This window comes from Tauraco erythrolophus, chromosome 17, assembly GCF_009769465.1.
Source record: "Tauraco erythrolophus isolate bTauEry1 chromosome 17, bTauEry1.pri, whole genome shotgun sequence".
Classification (NCBI taxonomy): Eukaryota; Metazoa; Chordata; class Aves; order Musophagiformes; family Musophagidae; genus Tauraco; species Tauraco erythrolophus.
Genome location: NC_141481.1, coordinates 6,005,384 through 6,022,541, shown reverse-complemented (window position 1 = coordinate 6,022,541; position 17,158 = coordinate 6,005,384). Strand labels below are relative to the sequence as shown.

Genomic DNA, 17,158 nt, shown 5'->3' with positions numbered 1-17,158 from the left:
TTTGCCTGACTCTGGGCTAAAGGTGATAGAGAGCAGTCTAAGTAAAGAATGTCTGTTAAGCTTTAGCAGATGTAGCACTGGAGGTAGTCCTAGATGAGCAACATCATTGAAGGGTTAAGTGCTGCCATGTATTACTTTATCTGTTTGAATTAAGTCCACTTCTCTAACATCTGTGTCTTGGTTATAGGTTAACTGGTTTAAGAACAGAGATGAAATGCTTGCTGTGCTGCCAAAATTGGACAGTAGTTTAGAAGAGTATCTGAACCTGCAAGAGCAGTTGACAGATGTAGAAAAGTTACAAGGAAAACTACTGGAGGAGATGGAATTTCTAGAAGGTGCAGAAGGAGTGGATCATCCCTCCCACACACTTCAGCACAGGTACGAGGAGCTGGGAATTCTGTCAGGAATCTTGCCGTTCAGTACAGTTGGTGGTTTAGTAATGTACTTATGAGTTCAATGTTAGAAATGTATGTATGAGAGAGATTAGTAGCTGGGTAAAAGCTATTCTTACGTAAGCAAGTCACACTCTGTGTGGAAGAACAATTGAAACCATCTTCCTACTGAATAATCTTATGTCCTACACCTTGTATTCCATCAATATAAGCTGTGCTAGTCCGTGTTCCACACTTGGCCCTCAAGGCAAGAGCCAGAACATGCTGAATGTGATATCCCATCAAATCAATCTGCATAATGCAGCTATTGATAAGTAGCACAAGAATCTCTTTGTCTAAGTTTCTGGTTCTGTAACTTATTTTGCAAGTTTATTTGAAATTGATCAAGTATTTCAGACTGCATGAATATGCACATGCTTTCATTATTTTGTATGTAAACAGAATTAATTATTAACACAACATTATTAGTTTTATGTAATTGTTGAGAATATGTTTATTTTTCTGGTCAACAAGGTAGCTGTTTTGTTCAATATGGTTTTGTATTCAATATAGTCGAGTATTTTTTTTCTTGTAGTACTTACTTGATTCTGTGGCTTCAATAATTCAGGTATTCTGAGCACACACAGTTGCAGTCTCAACAAAGAGCTGTCCAGGAAGCAATCCAGGTGAAGCTGAATGAGTTTGAGCAGTGGATAACACATTACCAAACTGCTTTCAGTAATTTGGAGGCAACGCAACTTGCAAGTCTTCTTCAAGAAATAAGCACACAAGTGGACCTAGGTATAAAATAGTATTTGTGGGGTTTTTTTAACGGTTTGAAAATAACTAGAGTTTAATATCAGTCGGTGTTATGAGTATCCTCTAACATAAAGGCAAGGACCTATATATAATAAAAGAAAGGGGGTTCTTCAGAGCGTGATTTAGAGCGCTTCCAAGTTTCTGTGCCACGCTCTTTGAAGGAACTTGTCTGTCTCACCCTAGCTGGACACGAGGTTATTCTCTTACCTTATACTCAAAATTCTCAATCCGAATTCTCCATGCCTCCTTTATCACAAGTAAAAGAACATTTTCAAAAAGATGCTAAGGCTCAGTATTTGTGTGTGTTAAAATACGTGTGCTTGAGATACGTCTTAATTTTTAACCCTCTTTCTTAAAAGGTCCTCCAAGTTATGTACCAGCAACAGCATTTCTGCAAAATGCAGGCCAGGCACATCTAATCAGTCAGTGTGAACAACTGGAAGGAGAAGTTGGTGCGCTTCTTCAGCAGAGAAGATCCGTGTTACGTGGTTGTCTTGAACAATTGCACAACTATGCAACAGTAGCTCTTCAGTATCCAAAAGCTGTGTTTCAGAAGCACAGAATAGAGCAGTGGAAAACCTGGATGGAAGAACTCATCTGTAACATGACCATAGAGCATTGTCAGGATATCTTTAGGAAGTAAGTTGGCAGAATAATGGGTTGTTTGAAGAGCTCAATTTTCAAGCTGTTTCAGGATTTTAATTTTCTAATTAAAATGAATACTTTGGTGAGGATGGCTCTGATTATAAAGCAAGATGAGATTAAGTTGTAATTCCAGAAGTTTTGAGAAAAAGATGAAAAACTGCTTTAAAAATACTGTTCCAGAGTTTAATCTATGTACTGCAAAAAGAAAACCAAGTAACGTTGCCCTCTAATGAACAAAGGAAGAACCGTGTTTGTGGCTTTAGGGTAATGATATTTTAGAATAGAATAAAATCCTATTTAGAAGGATTTTAGAAGCTTTTAGTATTTAAAAATCACTTAAGTTAACTAAAGATTTTTTATTAAAGCAGATTTTCAAGGAATTTTTTTTTTTTTTCTTCTAAGGTCAGGCTATTTCAGCATTATTACTGCTTGGCTTACAAGATCTAGATTATATTCAAGCATTTTATGGTGCATTCTAGGACTTTATGGAAGTGTCAATAGGGTAGCAATCAACTGCTGTGATATTTAGAGTTGATATGGAGTAGGCAATGTGGGAACTGTTGAAATGTAGAGTATTTTTCCTACCCACAGAGCAGAATGCGATTTGCTAGCTCTTGAGAAGGGACAATTTTGTCATTGTACTTTTGTTTTACAGGTATGAAATGCAATATGCTCCTCAACCACCTCCAAGTATGTGTCAGTTCATAACTGCTACAGAAATGACTCTACAGCGCTATGCAGCAGATATAAATAACAGACTTATCAGGCAGGTGGAGCGTTTGAAACAGGAGGCAGTTACTGTACCTGTTTGTGAAGAGCAGCTGAAAGAAATTGAACGTTGCATAAAGGTTTTCCTTCATGAAAATGGAGAGGAGGGCTCACTGAGCTTAGCAAGCGTTATCATCTCTGCTCTTTGTGCGCTGACGAGGTGAGTTGCCTCTTGTATCATTTTTTGTATGCATTCATGTTTGAGACCGCTTAAAAGGACTATTCAAGTGACATAATTATGTGGAGAACGCAACAGCAGGAGGGCTGTCTAACTGTCATAATCCATCTAGGCGAAATCTGATGATGGAAGGTGCAGCATCTAGTGCTGGAGAGCAACTGGTTGATTTGACTTCAAGAGATGGAGCCTGGTTCTTGGAGGAGCTTTGCAGCATGAGTGGAAATGTTACGTGCCTTGTGCAGTTGCTGAAGCAGTGTCATCTTGTACCCCAGGACTTAGATATTCCTAACCCAATTGAAGCTTCAGAAGCTGTTCACCTAGCAAATGGAGTATATATCTCGCTTCAGGTGATAGTTATTTTTATGTTACTTTTTCTTTCCTCATCCCCAACCTCTTAAAGCTTCAGCTAAGCCAGTCTTAACAGCTTCTTTATTAACCAGCCTAAATGTTTGTTTATGATGCTGCTGAGGCTTTTTTCCATTGGACCTTAGTCTTGATTGCTGTATTTGGCTGAGCTGAACTGGCATTTGCTGCTACCATTTACATTTTTATTGGTTGAAAGAAACCATTTTGAGATATATATATATATATATATGTATGTGTGTGTGTGTGTGTGTATATATATATATATATATGACAAATTGTAAAAACTGCTGTCAAGTAAGTAACCAGGAGAAAGAAGTTAGTATCAGATTTATAGACATACGAGCTTCCTGTCGTGCTTTCTTTGATTCTATTGCTGGCAGTACAGAACAACTTCCAAACTGTCGAATCTGCTCTTTCTGTTTTCTGCTCCTGCTAAGCCTTACTTATTTTCACCTGAATAAGTAGTTAGAAACAAATTCTGAAAACCTGTTTTACAGGCCCCTGTCTCCAAGATTGGGAAGGAGAAAAATGCATTTATGATTTTGTATTTCAGAAATGTTTCCACCAAACAAAAAACATTAGTGACAGCTTGAGTAAAATACCTGCTGAAGACTTAAGTGGTTTATAAACTGTGACTGGTGTAAATAGCTTTTTGAGGCTTTTGGTTACATGGTGTTGTATTTGAAAAACATTTTCCTACCAACCTGTGTAAGCGCATTGAGATTTTCATCGCTTTGTTTCTCTTCAAAGTATTCACATTTCAGAAATTTTTCAGAAACATGCAAGCAATTTCATTGCATTGCAGCCGAGATCTTTCACCCACACATTGTTGTCCTCCCTTTGAGCTCTTGGCTAAGATGTGTAGCTCACTGAACAGTTGAGATAAACTTTTTGGTGTCTCTTGTCTCATTTTGGAGACAAAGCACAGTGGTTGGTTCTTTCTGTAGCTGCCTTTAGCCCCCTAATTCGTTCTGCTTGGGGAAAAAGTGCTTTGTGCCACTTCAGGTACTGCTTTACTTACCTGCATTGATTTCTGTGGCATGAGTAGGGCTCTAGCAAAACAATCACTGTCTGGCTAGTTTTTTATTCTTTTCGCTTGCCTGGTCCCATCAGTTTAGCAAACCATAAATTCAGTAAATAATTTAGCTCGCTGATTTATAGTCACATAATGGAAAAGAGAAGCTGCGTGATTTGATGAAATGGATTTGAAAATGATTTCTGTTCCACTAATCCTCTGCTGAGGATTGCTGTAAGGTATTGCTGCTGATGCTGTTGAGGTGGTTGTTGCTACATTGTGCGAATGTCAAACCTTGGTTTGTACAGAGTTTAATGTATTCCTGACTTCTTTAAATAAAAAAAAAAGTAGATTTCAATCCTTGGCTGACCACCATCGTATTCTCTTTTGGATAATGTCTGCTGCAGGGTGGCGTAATACTAAAATGAGAAAGACATTGCGTATGATACTTTTTGAGAGGGAAACATTTCTTATGTTTTCATACTTGCTTCCCAACAGGAATTGAACTCAAACTTCCGACAGATCATTTTTCCTGAAGCCCTTAGGTGCTTAATGAAAGGAGAGTATACGTTAGAAAGTATGCTCCATGAATTAGATAATCTTATTGAACAAACAACTGATGGAGTCCCTTTGCAAACGTTGGTTGAATCTCTTCAAGCCTACTTACGAAATGCCGCGATGGGACTAGAGGAAGAAACACATACTCATTACATTGATGTTGCAAGGTAAATTCTTTTTTTTTTTTTTTTTTTTTAGTTCTGGTATGAGACAATGAAGACTGCAGAATGTTAGTTTGTCTAAATTTTATTATTTGTTTGACGTACAGGCTTTTCTTGCCAAAGAATACCTTAAGCGAAGTGCAGCGTCTTCAAGTGCGCACGTTCCCTCTCTGTGTTTGTGTATTTATCTGTGTGCATATGTAGAAATACAGAGCAGTGGCAATTTATATTTACATCTGCTTAAAGCTGACTTTTGATAGTCAACTTTTTCCAGAATACGTAGTTGTGATTTTATGTTTGAAGTTAAAGGATGCTAAAACCAGGAACTGGTCCATTAGTTTGTAGGAGGAACCTGTGAAAGGGAGAGCTTGTAACTATGGCACTCCTCTCATCAAGAGGTTTGAGCAGTTTTTGCATAATGAATCAGTGATTTGGTTAAAAAAATAAAGACAAAACACAAACAGAACCCACCAACCAGAGTTCTGCATCTTGTAATGTGCAACAGTACCTTTCTGGGGACGTGCTTGGTAGACAACTGAGTCAATTCAAAAGCTTCCTGCCAAGTAGAAGTGATCTTGCTGCTTTCCTTGAGCCAGTTATGGTGGCCCATTAGTGGTACAGCTATACCAGTTGAAAACAATTTACTTTTTTTACTTAGGTTATTTTTTTTCCTGTTTTCCCCTTTGGCAAGCCTGCTCAGCCTGTTAGTTGAGGGTCAAAAGCGATATAGTGGAGGGAGAGGATAAGACCACCCTTTCAGGAGCGGCAAGCTGTTAAACCATCTCGGCCATTACCCAAGACCACCTCCTCCAGCTTTTTATCCTACTTCAGTCAGTCAGTTATATATGATGTGTTTGTTATAAAAGTAGTACTTGGCTTTCAAGGAACAAAACTGTTCATAACTTTTTTACCATGCTCATAGCAGGCACAGTCTGTATCCTCTACCTGTATTTAAGTTAGCTTTGTAGCTGGTCCTTTAATATAATCCTGTTTTATATGATATCCTTACCTGTTCTTATGAGACCAGCGTTAGGATTCATGTGATAAATGAAGTTGAGTGGGGTATGAAGAGCCTGCAGAAATTTCACCTTGTTCAGATGCAACTTAATTCCAATCTATTCTAGATGTGGGATCAATCAGTTTAAGAAAATCTTGATTATTTCTTGTAGACTAAGCAAAAACTGGTAAATTTTCTCCTTTTTCTTTTTATTAGAGTACTTCATGCTCAGTATGGTGAGCTGATTCAGCCAAGAAATGGTTCAGTTGATGAAACTCCCAAAATGTCAGCTGGTCAGATGCTTTTGGTAGCCTTTGATGGAATGTTTGCTCAAGTGGAAACTGCATTTGGTTTATTGATTGAAAAGGTATGGATTTGTTCTTTTCAGAGTACTCTGAGTCAAGAATATGAAAGCTTTAAAAAAACAAAACTAATTTTATTTCCTTTACATTGCTCAGCTTAACAAAATGGAAATACCTGTTGCTTGGCGTAAGATTGACATAATTAGGGAAGCCCGCAGCACCCAAGTTAACTTCTTTGATGATGACAATAATCGGCAAGTTCTAGAGGAAATTTTCTTTCTGAAGAGACTGCAAACAATTAAAGAATTTTTCAGGCTCTGTGGTACCTTTTCTAAAACATTGTCAGGTAAATAAACATTATCAAATATTCAGTATCGCTTTGTCCACTTCTTTGAAGTGTGTGGACTTTTGAGAAGAGAATGCGAAATGGTCACTTTTGCTCCAACTTACCTTTTATGCAAGTATGCAGAAATTAAAAATGAACTCCTGTAATCTCTCTCTGTTTATAAGTCAGATAATATTTTTCTAGATGCATCAAATATTTTGTTTATAACAAAAATACTATTTCTTTCCCTTAAAAGGAATCAGTTCACTTGAAGACCAGAATGCAGTAAATGGACCTGTTCAAATTGTCAATGTGAAAGCCCTTTACAGAAACTCTTGTTTTAGTGAAGACCAAATGGCCAAACCAATCAAGGCTTTTACAGCTGACTTTGTGAGACAGCTTTTAATTGGCCTCCCAAATCAAGCTTTGGGACTGACTTTGTGCAGTTTCATCAGCGCTTTGGGTGTCGATATCATTGCTCAGGTAGAGGCTAAAGACTTTGGAGCAGAAAGCAAAGTTTCTGTGGATGACCTGTGCAAGAAAGCTGTGGAGCACAACATCCAAATTGGCAAGTTCTCGCAGTTGGTCATGAACAGGGCCACGGTATTAGCTAGTTCATATGATACAGCGTGGAAGAAGCATGATCTAGTGCGCAGGCTTGAAACCAGTATTTCGTCTTGCAAGACCAGTCTTCAGAGAGTACAGCTGCATATTGCCATGTTCCAGGTAAGACCACAAAGCAAGTTACTTCTCTCCAAATTGTGTCTGTGGAAAGTGAGCTTTAGTTACCGTGTCTGAGCACAACAGGAACTTTGTATTTTGTTGAATGAGCTTTGGAGTATTTTAATGGACTTGATAAAGTATTTTCGTTTTAAATTATTCTGTAAATGTATAAGGAGAAAGTGTTATAGCTAGCTGCTTTTGCAGACTAGCTACTTTATAAGACGCACGAGTGAAAATTCTTTGAGTCAATACGTGAATTTTTTTTCAATAACCATCAGGTCATTTATTAGAAAAGAAGTCATTCACTGGCTTTCTTACTAGCAGTCTTGTCACATTCTCCCCCTCTTTTCAAACAGACTATGACTTTAAGGGAGGAATTTGCTTAAAACAGAGGGTATGCTTTGCTGAATATCATCTTGTACCTTTCTTTCAAAGTTTTAATGCATTAACTGTCTCCTTGCTCCACTGTTTGCCTCATGAAAAAGTACGAATAGCAGCAGTATCAATCCTGAAAATATTCTTCTGAGGCTTTAGATAAATGCCATTGTGTGCCTTGAACTGTATGCTGGTATCCACTTGTGTTGCATAATCATTGATCTTCATTTTGTAGTGATTTGTAAGTTAAGGGTAAAGGCTTGCTCCATGTCAGTTAATAAGCCATTTCATAGACTGGTAAGCAAAACTCTTGGTTTTAATGCATCACAAGTGAATTGTTTCTGAATATCGATGGATTTTCCTTTAGATAAGGAAATGTTTGTAAATGACTTCTAGTAAGTTAACAACTGATTAATGGTATAAATATCTAAGCCAGCAAAACACAGTTTACAACTAGTTATACAATTTAACACACTCTAATGATTTAGAACTTGTAAGTGTGCCAGTATCATCTACACCTAGATCTTTTAAAATGCCCTTACTTATAAAGTGTACCAGAGTACTAGAATTGCTGTTTGTGAAGCAGTGTTCTGTGCTAAGCAATATTGATAATCAAGTGTTCTCATTATTTTTGTAAAGTGGCAGCATGAAGATCTCCTCATCAGTCGCCCACAAGCTATTTCTGTTACTCCTCCACCTCGTTCTGCAATTTTAGCCAACATGAAAAAGAAACTTCACACGCTCAGTCAGATTGAAGCTTCAATTGCAACAGTCCAGGTACTACTATTTTTGGGAGGTTTGTTCAGCAGCATATTGGAACGTGACTCTAACACAAACTGCAAAATTATCTGCTACCTCCAGATTATGTTATCTCTTGCTATCGAAGCACAAACTTAGTGGTATTTTCGTTGGTCTCTTTCAGTCTGTCTGATGTATACTGTTACATTGTTTGATTTTGCTCTCTCTTACAAAATATTCTTTCTGGAATAACAGTAAATCTGTTTCATGAGCGAAAATATGAATATATGAAAGTACTTTTCTTTTTGAAGGTTGAATCATACTCCTGTTCTTTAAGTTTGTCTGACTTAGATCATCCTTACTGTCATTTTACTAGCTATGTGTCAAAGCTTCCTTTGTAGATCTCAGCAAGTCAGTTATTCTGTGTGTTAAGGTGTCTGTGGTGTGGCTTGGCTCAGCTTTTTAGACTTTTGGATATCAGTAATATAGTGTGTTTAATTGTTTAAAGTAAATACTGTTTAGCTTCTTGAATTTAATTTCCCTTTTAGTTGTGAAGATACTGTTTATAATAGTTTTAAAATTATTTGTAAAACAATTCAGGACTCCTGTGATTTTATATAATTTTTAGTCTAGAAATATTACTTTTAGCTTGCTTTTGTTTTTTTTTTTTTCTGATGGGTTAAAATTTAGACAGGTGACTTAATTTCCATAACAATCAAATCCAGTCGTGATGTGTGCTGAAAAGAAACCTTCAAACAGCATAAACTAACATTTGTCGATCATGAATACCACGTTATTTTATATATATGGGTATAAGAATGTGTCTGCCTGTGTTATATATGCGTAACTTTTTTTTTAAAAAAGTTAGGCTTAAGATGATATGTATCAGTATGGATTGTCCATATATATGTTTGTTTTTTTTCTTCCTCAATGCAGGAGAAACTAGCAGCACTTGAAGCAAGTATTGAGCAGCGTTTAAAATGGGCAGGAGGTGCTAATCCTGCACTGGCGCCAGTCTTGCAAGATTTTGATGCCACTATTGCTGAAAGAAGAAACCTTGTACTGAAAGAAAGTCAAAGAGCAAGTCAGGTACTGTACATAGTGTAGTGCTATTGACTTGATTGTGTTCACTCTATTTCCTACCTTGAATTTATGTAGATGATGTTTTTTTTCCTCAGCATCTAAAGAGCAAACATAGATAAGCAAATACTTATGGGAAACCCACTTCAAAAGCAATTATGAATAGTCTCTGGGGGAATTGCTGTAGGGTTGGATGACCCTGAAATTATACTGCTACTGTAACAGAGCAGCTTCACTGCTGTATTTAAATTTCTCCCTTCTAAGGACATGGAACAAATGCAGTTTGTGTAATGGTTTAATTGGAATAATTTTTCTCACTCTTGCTTTGGTTTTCAGGTCACTTTCCTCTGCAGTAATATCATTCACTTCGAAAGTTTGCGTACTAGAACAGCAGAAGCCTTAAATCTTGATGCTGCATTATTTGAACTTCTCAAACGCTGTCAACAAATGTGCTCATTTGCATCGCAGTTCAACAGTTCAGTCTCTGAACTGGAGCTTCGCCTGCTTCAGAGAGTGGTAAGTAAAGGTCAAAGCAAAACATGTAACATTACAGAATCACTGTAATCATGAGTTCTCAGTTTAGTCTTTCATTCTAAATTAATGTTATGTATACCTTCCAATGGGTTGTGGTTTATAGAGCTTATTCCATCAGCTGCTAAACACTTGGCAGTAGCATCTCCACAGTAATTGAATTTTATCTCTGGATACAGATACAAAAACGTTTGTTATTTTTAGGGCACTGGTCTTGAACATCCTATTGGCAGCTCTGAATGGCTTCACTCAGCTCACAAGCAGTTGACCCAGGAAATATCTACACAGAGAACAGTACAAACAGAAAGAGAACAGCAAATAGAAACAGTTTGTGAAACAATTCAGAATCTGGTGGATAGTATTAAAACTGTGCTCACGGGTCATAACAGACAACTTGGAGATGTCAAACATCTGCTGAAAGCTATGGCAAAGGTATGCCTAGAACTTCATTAAGCTTATTCCTCAAATCCATGTCAGTATGGTTTAAGAAAAATAACACTTGTAATTATGTGCCTTTTAAAGCATCTAGAAACAGTGAAATGTGTTCATGCATTTGTAGTTCAAGACATAAAGTTCACTTAATCTCTAAAAATCCACACAGCTTTATGTCTAGAAATAGGCTAATCAGGCTTTGGTTGAATGAAACCTTTTCTCTCGTTTGGCAGTTGTAACATTTTCTTTGTGTTTACAAATCCTCTTGGTTTTTAGTCAGTAAAACATTTTATCTTTTTCAAATTTATTTTCTTGAAATGTAACTACTGAAAATTATGGTTATTTGTAGTCAGGTGACAAACTGAAGGGCTGAAAGGCTAAGAAATGCTCAACTTTATTCTTTTAGCCAAACTATATCAAATAGTTAACCTTTTTGCACATCTTTGTTACAGGATGAAGAAGCAGCTTTGGCAGATGGTGAAGATGTTCCCTATGAGAACAGTGTTAGGCAGTTCTTGAGCGAATATAAATCATGGCAAGATAATATTCAGACAGTTTTGTTTACATTAGTTCAGGTTATGGGTCAAGTCCGCAGTCAGGAACATGTTGAAATGCTGCAGGAAATTACTCCCACCTTGAAAGAACTAAAAACACAGAGCCAAGGGTAAGAAAGACACCTTCTCTGAGCTGAAGGCATTTTGCTTATCTGCTTGTATATGGCAGAAACACTGCATGGGGTACCTACTTGGTAGTTGTCTTAGAATGCAGAAATCTTTTTCAAAATTTGACTTAACTTTCTTTTTGAGTTTTCAATAAGTCAAGTAGTTGCATGAATGTTTATCAACTCTTATTTTGTTTCCTAGTGTCTACAATAATCTAGTGGGTTTTGCATCACCCTTAGTCACAGATACATCAAATGAATGCTCAAGCCCAACGTCAGCTGCTACATATCAGCCAACCTTTGCTGCAGGTAATACTTTAAAAAGTACAAACATTAAAACATCAGGACTTGATATTAGAGAGGAAATTGTAAGTTTTATTAAAGCTTGAAATACAATCTCTATAAGATTATAAAAGCCTATAAAATTCAAGTCATACAGCATACAATACTGAATGACTGCTCCATCATAGCCTTTGACTGGCCTTCAAGATCTGGATTCACCCCATAAAGCCCAGAATACATCGAGCACATTGTCACATATATCAACTGAACTGTAATTTCGGTTGAAATTAGTATTGAAACTCCTGGTGACTTTGGAGATAACCCTGAAACCCTACAAATGCATTAATGTTCACAAAATTTCCATTACTTTACAGTTAAAAACATGAATAAAGCTTCTCGTGAGCATGGACTACTTTGTATTTAAAGGATTATTCTACTGTCAATATTTGGACTAAGTGCAGGTTTCTGATTTCTATCAAAAACAACAATTGCATTTTATAACTGCTATACAAAATGATAGAATTAGAGGTTGAGAGAACCCATAAAAATTTGCTTAATGTAAATAAATGTTTTGCAATGGAACAAAACCTGTTGTTTATAAAGTCAAAAGAAATAGGAAAACAGAAAGATTGAAGAGAAGAATTGGTGCAGCGTTTAAAATTACAAGTTTAAAATACATTTGTACTGATAGTTACACTTGGTACACATTTAATTGTGATTTTTCTTGCATCTATAATACACTATTTTGAATACTTTAAGCGCTTTTAAACTTTCTTTGCAGCTGTACGTAGCAATACAGGGCAGAAAACTCAGCCAGAGGTGATGTCACAGAATGCACGAAAGCTAATTCAGAAAAATCTTGCCACGTCAGCAGATACTCCTCCGAGCACAGTCCCAGGAACTGGCAAAAGTGTTGCCTGTAGTCCCAAAAAGACAGCCAGGGATCCTAAAACAGGAAAAGGTAAATACAGGGATTTAAAAAAAAAAAAAACACAACAAAACAACTCAAAACAAAAAACCTGCCACTGACAACAACAACAAAACAAAACAAAAACAAACCACAAAACACCTCAGTGGCTTCTGTACAGGAATGTAAAATTAAATTAATTTTATTTTGTACCTTTAGCCGTGCAGGAAAGGAATTCATATGCAGTTAGCGTGTGGAAGCGGGTCAAAGCCAAGTTAGAGGGCCGAGATGTGGATCCCAACAGGAGAATGTCTGTTGCTGAACAGGTGAGTTGAAAATAGGAAAGTTCCAGTACTGGTCCTTGCTTTAAATATTTGGTAGTAAGCACACGTGTATGTGTGCTGAAGTATGCCTTAAAGACTAAAATCCTGTTGTGAATTGGGGGTCCCTTTTGAGGTATGTGACTTACATTCCAACGCAAATCAAGGTAGGCTGCTGCCTTGTATTGCTGCGTTCATTTTATTTATCAAATGCTTTTGTTTTCTGTCTCGTAAATTTGTAAGAACTCATCAACTGGATAAAACTGCCTTTTGTATATCAGTAAATTAACATTTGTTACACAGCTGTTGATATCCAGGGAGAACAGGAGATCTGTACAGCTGTCTAAAGGATAGAGCTCGTCTGTGTTTACTGGCATAACACAACCACACTCCTGTCTATAGGAAACTGAGTCAGGGGACCCAGATGTCCCTGTAAATTTGGGAACGCTGTGACTGTTTTCAAGATAGGGGCTGTGAATGAGATGATGCGTGATGGTTTTTTGCCCCTGCAGTACAAATTCCTATTTCTTATGTGGACTACACGAAGCTTTATGTAAGATTCAGTTACTATAGATTTTTTTTAACTGAAACTTTGCATTCGCAGGTGACATTCAACAGTAAATTTTAAGATCACTTGAAAAATCTATCTTATTTTTCATTACTTTTTTGACCTTTTTAATAGGTTGACTTTGTGATTAAGGAAGCAACTAATCTAGATAACTTGGCTCAGCTGTATGAAGGTTGGACTGCCTGGGTATGAGTAGGGAGAACGCAGATCAGTCTGGTTCAGCGAGGTCAGACATCCACCAGAATCAACTCGGCCTCAGGCATCCATAGCCGCACCACAGTCGGTGGTGATGCATACTGGGGCTTAATCTGAGGAAACCTAGGAAATCTCGGTGCACTGGGAAGTGAATCCTGCAGGATAGCTGCACTCAGGGATACGCTAAACACAATGGTCTGCAACCTCCACGGTCAAGGGTGAAAGCTCACCGCTTGAACAACACGGTTTGTCTTTCTGCCACGGAAGAACTGCAAACGTGTCTGGGGGTTAGCCGCAGAAAGAAATCGGGATGCTACAAACCGCAGAGTGATTTGGAACTCAATTCCACCTGACCCTGTGAACAATTCAGGAAACACCGAACCCTGTTCAACGAAAAACGGAAAAAATGGGGCCATGAAGAAATCACAGCAAGGGAAGATTTGATGCATTCAGATTCTTGTTACTCTTGTTGCGTGGCAACAGTGCTGGTGGAGTCGACCAGTTAGTATGGAAAAAGGCTACAAAATGTAAACTTCAGAAATGGACTGAAAGCAAAGAGCTGTACATCGGATATACGCTGCATTGGAAGAACTTCTGAGATAGAAGAAAAAGCCTTTGTTCTCTTCTCCTTCTCTTCTCCCCCTTTCCTCTTTCCGTTCTCTGCTCCCTCCCAGCCTCTCCTTGCACACACCCCTCTCGGCTTATTCTTGTAGGTTAGGCGTACTTCCAATATACTTTTTATTTCTATCCTTCTACTTCACGGTTGAGTCAAATTAACAACTTGAAATTTTGTTTGGTAAACAAATTTTCCAAAAGCACTGAAAATATAGAACATCAATGATTACTTATGAGTTGGATGGTCAAATGCAAAATGTAATTTTGGTTATTTTAAAGTCATTTCTGTGATTCTATTATGTACAGTTTCTCAAAATTGTCACTGTGCATTTAAAAGTAATGAATCCTACAGGCATTTGATTTAATGTGCACTTCCCTCTGCTTGCAGTGTACACTTTTTTGTAATTCCAGTTGTCCCTCCAATCTCATTCTACTGTGATTGCTGTAGTTTCTTTCGTACGACGTAGCTAATCCAATGTAATCTTTACCTTTTTAAAAACCAGGATAGAGTATCTAGTAGAGTTTTACATTGTTGATGACAGAAAAACAATAAAGTGATGTTCTGGTGGAGGTAGAGTGATGCGCTTTTTACTTCACTTTCCTAATACTTTTAGTTTACACTTGTAAATTATAGTGCTTCAGTTCACAGAGGTATACATATAACCCAAGAAATGAAGGACTCCGATTTTTGTTCAACTAGATCTGTAAAGACTTCTGCAAAGTAATTTTCCTTTGCCATATTACTTTTGTAGACGGTTGTTCAATAATGCATCCATAGTGAATCTTCCACCAAGGTGTTCTGTTTTTTTTAATCAATTCTGCACTCAAAAGATGATTATGGTCAGAAAAGTCTCTCTAAAAATGGCATCTTCTTAATTAGATCAATGTTCTGCTTGTCCTGCTAGTTGTCTAAAAGACTTCTTGCTTACTTTTTGAAGTAGGACACCTTTAGGAAGAGGCAACTTCCTTTTCTTAGAGCAAATAAACCTCAAACAATTCAGTTACAAATTGCAGAATCTTGCAGGTGCTGATAGCTAAAGCAGAAATGCACACTGGTGTTCTCAACCCAGATAAATTTGCGTAGCTATGTATAAAAAGTTTCTCTTTTGTAAACTCGATGAATTCATTGCGCCTAGTTGCTGAAAAACAATAGACGTGGGAAGGTCGTTTATGCCATTTTATTAACTTTTCAGAGTGAAACCACGCCTTAAATACAGCATTTTTTCAATCAAAATCTAAGTATTAAAGGATTTGAGCCAAGCCTGCTGCAGGCATAAAATTCATTTAATTTAATGAATTTGCAGCAGTTCATCTGAGTAGAAAGCTTGGCTGGTAATTTTCCAATAACATAAATTAACAGCAGGCATGAGTAATAGATCGTATATCGTCAGGGTTTGCACTATGCCGACTGCTCTGCCTCCTCAGTAGGTCTTAGAATTCACTTTCGCCTCTGTTGCCAATTTTTTGTGGACATGCGCTTTGAAGTGTAAGGTTTTCCAGAGACACACGGCCTTTTTTGCCTTCTGATTGCCTGTTTAGCTCGAAGTCACAGACTTTATATCTAACAATACCCGTGCAAACGCATTCCACTGCCATTGCTTCCCGAACCTCTGCCAGGCTGTGCATTGCAAGGAAGAAGGTGTTTGAATGTTGCAGTGAAGAACATTCATGTGCAGAAGAAGACACTTGACACTGTTAGTCCTTTTTATTTTTCTCCAGTTAAAAATAACCTTATGAACAATCCGTTTGGAGTACCATAATAACAAGAGTGTATGATACATGCTGGTTTATTTCTTGGAAGCTGGGGGGAAGGGAGGGGTAATGCACTCACCTGTGGCTCGTGTACTATACCTCTGCTATCCAGAAATGAAACACTTGTGTGGAGATGGGTTCTTACTGCGTAATTTAATAAAGTTTAAAAAGAAAAAAAAAAAATTATGTAGTCATAATTTCCTTGTATGCAAAACTACTTGTGGTTGTGAAAATTATGGGGGAGAATAAAATGCCAAATACAGACAAATACAAAACAAATCTCAGATTAGAGCAGGATTTTACAGACTTAAATTTGAGTTACCACTATGAGGAGACAGTTCACATGCTTAGGAGTTAGTGGGACTGTCAGCTTTTGCGTGGTGATGCGTTTTCCTTGGTAAATGTTCACAATATGACAAGTTGGTACAGTCTTGGTTAAACTCAAAATGGAGATTTCTCTGCGTGCATCTTGCATATTAAATAAGACTGCATTAGTCATGTTATCTTTTAAAAGATAATATGTTTCTTATAAAGACATAAGGTTATTATATTCAGTTTTTTCAGTAAAACCAAGACATTTACTTTTTTCCTGCAGTACGACAGACCTAGAATAAGGCAACTCTAGAATCAAATCTTTGTAAATACATACAAATCGGCTGAAGCTGTGGAAGTCAGACTGTTCAGCTGATGGCGAATTTTTGCATGATGCTCACCTGCAGTAAATGTTAATCAAGGGATTATGCTATAAACTAATTTCTCAAAGTCAAATTGAAAGTATTCTCATCAGTTTTCAGTTGTGACTCCTTCCCAATTATACAGGCTATGCCTGAGATGCTCTTAATCCTTTGAAAATCCAGTTACTAGTTTGCCTCTCTTCCTGCTGTCCTGTGTAAAGCCAGGATGTGAGCACTGCTCTGCCAAACGGGTTACTGGGATGTGTTAAACAAACCGGAGTCATTAGTGGTGTCAGTTTATTTTGGTGGAATAGTGGCAGTGTTAGGTTAATATAACTGAAATTGGAATTAAGACAGATAATGTACAGTTAAATTATTTTGGTACTTTGCAGGGATTTCATGGTCCATTTTTTTTCCTTTGCAACAATTAGTTTTGCCTTCAGTGATTATTTAAATAGTAATGTATTTCGTCTGTAATTTTTCAAATATCTGTAAAAGACTCAAGTTGCCATATAAGTCAGACATAAGTTGGAGGGAGCTACTTTTCCAAGGAAAAATGAATGAGTCCTCTATAAAAGCCCTGGGACACTTGCCAGTGCAAGGTTACCTTGTGTGGGAAAGAGGGATGTGTCACTGTGCAGACTCCGCTGTGGGAATTGCAGCAGCCATGGGCCCCAGCCCTGTGACACCCTCTGATAAAAACTGACCAAATAACATCCATCCTGTTCACTGCTTTGTGAGACCTGAAAGAAAAGCACCATATAAAGATACGACTTCAGGAACACTGGAGGGGAGTGTAG

At 37.5% G+C, this 17,158-nt stretch overlaps 1 protein-coding gene across 1 annotated transcript in view; it reads left to right on the top strand.

Annotated features, from left to right (window-relative positions):
• The window catches only part of SMG1 (SMG1 nonsense mediated mRNA decay associated PI3K related kinase), a 67,251-nt gene extending 52,673 nt beyond the window's left edge, over positions 1-14,578 (top strand). The window contains exons 46-63 of the mRNA XM_086622377.1: positions 188-378; positions 1,000-1,172; positions 1,550-1,829; positions 2,491-2,763; positions 2,894-3,128; positions 4,661-4,887; positions 6,095-6,245; positions 6,337-6,526; positions 6,762-7,231; positions 8,243-8,380; positions 9,278-9,430; positions 9,758-9,937; positions 10,157-10,384; positions 10,837-11,048; positions 11,248-11,354; positions 12,109-12,288; positions 12,454-12,560; positions 13,237-14,578. Coding sequence (XP_086478503.1) covers positions 188-378; positions 1,000-1,172; positions 1,550-1,829; positions 2,491-2,763; positions 2,894-3,128; positions 4,661-4,887; positions 6,095-6,245; positions 6,337-6,526; positions 6,762-7,231; positions 8,243-8,380; positions 9,278-9,430; positions 9,758-9,937; positions 10,157-10,384; positions 10,837-11,048; positions 11,248-11,354; positions 12,109-12,288; positions 12,454-12,560; positions 13,237-13,314 — 3,573 coding nt within the window. The 3' untranslated portion in view covers positions 13,315-14,578. The remainder of the gene's footprint in view (positions 1-187; positions 379-999; positions 1,173-1,549; positions 1,830-2,490; positions 2,764-2,893; positions 3,129-4,660; positions 4,888-6,094; positions 6,246-6,336; positions 6,527-6,761; positions 7,232-8,242; positions 8,381-9,277; positions 9,431-9,757; positions 9,938-10,156; positions 10,385-10,836; positions 11,049-11,247; positions 11,355-12,108; positions 12,289-12,453; positions 12,561-13,236) is intronic.
• The last annotated feature ends 2,580 nt before the right edge of the window (positions 14,579-17,158 follow it).